Source organism: Wasmannia auropunctata, unplaced genomic scaffold (assembly GCF_000956235.1).
Source record: "Wasmannia auropunctata unplaced genomic scaffold, wasmannia.A_1.0 LD336097.1, whole genome shotgun sequence".
Taxonomy (NCBI): domain Eukaryota; kingdom Metazoa; phylum Arthropoda; class Insecta; order Hymenoptera; family Formicidae; genus Wasmannia; species Wasmannia auropunctata.
In genome coordinates this window covers 1,174,853-1,178,619 of record NW_012026793.1, presented here as the reverse complement: position 1 = coordinate 1,178,619, position 3,767 = coordinate 1,174,853, and the positions used below count along the sequence as shown (strand labels likewise).

The 3,767-nt window shown below is 37.9% G+C and overlaps 1 protein-coding gene across 1 annotated transcript; it reads right to left on the bottom strand.

Moving 5' to 3' along the window:
- Positions 1-605: 605 nt before the first annotated feature.
- Positions 606-2,816, bottom strand: LOC105462505. The gene is made up of 2 exons (XM_011709142.1): positions 2,714-2,816; positions 606-1,529 (listed from the first exon to the last, which is right to left on the bottom strand). Exon 2 carries the CDS (start codon positions 1,500-1,502, stop codon positions 1,035-1,037), a length of 468 nt encoding a protein of 155 aa, XP_011707444.1. The 5' UTR covers positions 1,503-1,529; positions 2,714-2,816; the 3' UTR covers positions 606-1,034.
- Between the last annotated feature and the right edge of the window lie 951 nt (positions 2,817-3,767).

The window sequence follows — 3,767 nt, the reverse complement described above, 5'->3', positions numbered from 1 at the left end:
TTTCAGGAAAAATATTGTAGATACACCAGAATGCCCCTGCGGCGATCCTAGACAAGATGCAAATCACATAATTTTCTATTGCCCGCTCTGCATACAGAAATCAAACAGGTTGAGAACACACATCAAGGATAACTTCCCTACGTTCGCGATCGACATATTTCCCATGCTCACGAATTGTGAGCTCTCCGAGATTCTGTTCCTTATTGGCCACATATTTCAAATCCCTGGACATAATCGTATAGTGCTTTTCATTTTTCCCTATACGTCACCATCTCACTTACTCCGTTTCCGCTGCCCACCGAGGTGGAGCAACTAGTATCAGGCTGTATGGTCCCTGGTAGGGGCGATAGCCATTGTAAAAGAAGAAGAAGAAGGAAGTCTATGTCGCGTCCTGCGGTGGGCGGGATTATTGGACAAAAGTGTCAGAACGCGGACAAATAGATTTAGGAATATTTGACTCCGGAAGTTGGGAGTTAGGGAATTATTCGCTAGGGGAAGTGACTTCTAGAGGTCGAAATAGTCCTGGGAAATGCAGACGACAGAAGCTGCTTCGTCTAAATGAGGAGTTGCCTCGGAATAGGTTAAGTATTTAGCAAAGTCTTCGCGGAAAAGTTTGCAAATAGAGCAGTGGCGCACCGTGCGCAGTTTCGTAATCATTTGTCGGCAAGAGCAACAATGTTCAAATCCTTCGGCTTCTAAATAACCGAATCGTAAATAATGGCGATTTACTAATTCGAATGTCTCTTCTACTTGATGCTGTATAGAAACACAACCCGTACAGAAAAGTTCGCCAGTGCCAGATTTATATCGGTAGAAAAGCGCTTTGCAACATATTGCGGTGCGGAGCCAAAGATCAAGGGGCATCGGCGGAGGTTGGTGAACGGGGTCGTCTTCTGAAGGCTCAACCGGAGGAGGGACGCTGTGGGGGTCCATGCTGGAGAGAGAGGTAAGAGGTTCGAGTGTTTATTCTGAGGAACATGCTATTGTCTGAAGGAAAAGATGATAGTAGAAATAGTTTAAAGCAGTTTGTCAATTTATTCGTTTATAGTTATGCATCTGATTATATCTCCATTTGCTGCTCGTTCAAAATGCATTTCTTTGATATGAGTATAATAAATGTCGCGGCTTGAATGGGGGCCCTTTCCGATCCCGCATCGGTCGTTAGAGACCCGGTCATGGAAGATCTGCGGGCAATCGTGACATTTGGTAGCCAGGCGGATCTCCGGGATCAATCGGTCGCAGTCCACGCAGCGTTCGTGTTCCTGGTTTGCACCAACAGCTAAGTAGTGGGTTCCAACATCGATATATCGTTTTCGCTGCAAGGGGTCGAGGCCCTTAGCACATTCTTCGCATATGATCCAGCCGAGAGTTTTATGTTTAGCGAAGAAGGAAATGCAACAACGAGCAGTACGAGCCCAGACTCGGTTTATCATAGGGATGTCCTCAAATAATGGGTGAAAATCGGGCCAGCTATCGGAGGAGTTACTTAACTGATCTGACATTGTGTAAACAGTAAGTATTCCGAGTGTCTGCAGATAGAAAAGAATAAGCTTGTTTAGCACATATTTCTTTAGAGATAGGCATGATTAGTAGCACGTGCAATATAGCATGCGAAGAGAAATGGTATAGCAATGTTAATTATTTCTTTATGTTACAGATGACAGCAACGCCTGTGGCCGAGCGGAAAATCACGGGCGTTACCTCAGCGGGGAGTCGCTCCGGCAGGTAGTGAAGACGGTAGCGAAGTAAAGTGTTAGAGTTATATGACAACGCGGCGGTTAAACGAATTCGTATACTATGAACTACGTGTGAGTATCTAAATGGCTGTAAGAAATGATTATTTAATAATAGCAATAAATGGTAATGAAAATGTAATCGTTGCTTTATGTTCCATCTAACTTTTAAGACAACGAGACGGATAGTTATATATATATGTAAATATCGAGAATAATATGGTCGTAGTATCACACTCTGAAATTACATGCATGCAAAGAGCATAAAATTATCAAATATATGAGATTTCGTACTTCCTCGTAGTATTTTAAAATATAGCACGAAATATAATATGATAATGTTTGAATAAAAGAGGAGTAATATTACTTGGGTAGTTATAAATATTATAACGACATGCTAAATTACAATGATATAGTATTATAGTAACAAAACCGTGCAATCATCGATAATAATAATAATTAATAATCATATTTTAAGATAAATAATTCGCAATGTGACACAATGAAATAAGAAATAAGTAGATAAAATATCAGTTATCAATAATGATAACGAAGAGGCAGGAAATAATAATGAATATCATTGGATATACATATATATGTGTATATATACTTGAACAAGATATAATTGTACATAAAACAAATAAATACAGGGAATTGAATATGTGAATATATATATATATATATATATGTATTATTGCGAGGTAAAACTTGATAATAAGCAATAATGGTAGTAATATGATAATAATAAAAACGTAACTGTAATTGAAATCAATCAAAACTACTATTTGATTAAATGATTGAATATAAGATAGTACAAGCTTTGTAAAATATATGTATTTATGTGTATATTTGTATAATGGTTGGATAGGCAATGCAAACTTATCAATGAAAATTATAACATAGTAAGAATAAGTAATCAATTATTATCTTTAAGTTTCTAGGGTTTTAGCAATGAATATAAGTGAATTGCTTATTGTTACCTTAATAATAAGAAGATTCGGCGTGTTCGGAAGAAGTAGTATGCGGTTGTAATTAAATAGCAGGCTTCGGTAGACCAGAGCGTTGTTCGAGGAGGATTCGGCGAAGAACTAGTAATGAATTGGCAAGACTTAGAATTTCGAGACAACGTCTGTACTTGACGAGTGGCCTTTTTAGACTGCTTAAAACGTCTATACTCGATGAAGGATCTTTTTCAACTGCGCGGCCCGCTCGGTCGCCTACCTGCATTTCGGCTCGGCGCGCGGCCGCTGCTGCGAGACAATAGAATGTCTTCTGCGCATGTCAATCAAGCGTTACGCTATGAGATTACTCGCTCTCATGTGCGAGAATATAATTTAACAAAAGAATTTTGGAATTATAATAATAAAAGATCATTTTTATAATTATGAGAAATATGTCATTCAAATATACTTGGGCTTTGTGAATTATTTAAGAGAATGGTAAAGTTAATATATTTTCCGTACGCTTGATTGATTTTTGTTAATAATTGCAATCTCATACTAGTATTCTTTCTTCCCAGTTTTATGTCGTAATTATTAAATATCGTGATCCGCATTATCGAGGATCCAGAAATTCATTCTCTTTTTATATTATAATATTTAAAATGAGCCTATGTATTCGAATGTTGGAATGCAAAATTATAAGGGTGTCGTTTGACACGTGGATATATAATTCTTTATTAAAGAAAAGGAATTTTAATCAATATTAATTCACCCTGGTAATATATTTTAATTCAGTGCGTCAAATTTTAGTCTCAGTAAAAGGCTCGCAAAGGGAAGCGCAAATCGCTTATCTCCCGCCGAGAGACTGTCAAGTGGTGTCGTGTAACATAAACTTTTCGGCACACGGCCCGCACGAAATTCTTGCCGTATGATAAGTAAAGCTTCTAGAAGGTTCTAGAAGGTATGATGTAAAATGAATTTCTGTTTCCTGTTGATTGTTAATTTTTCTAAAGGACCAAAAGGAAAGTCCATGCCGGTAGCTTAACAATAGCCGGGTTTATGACTTTCCATGTACGTAATAACTTCGTATAGC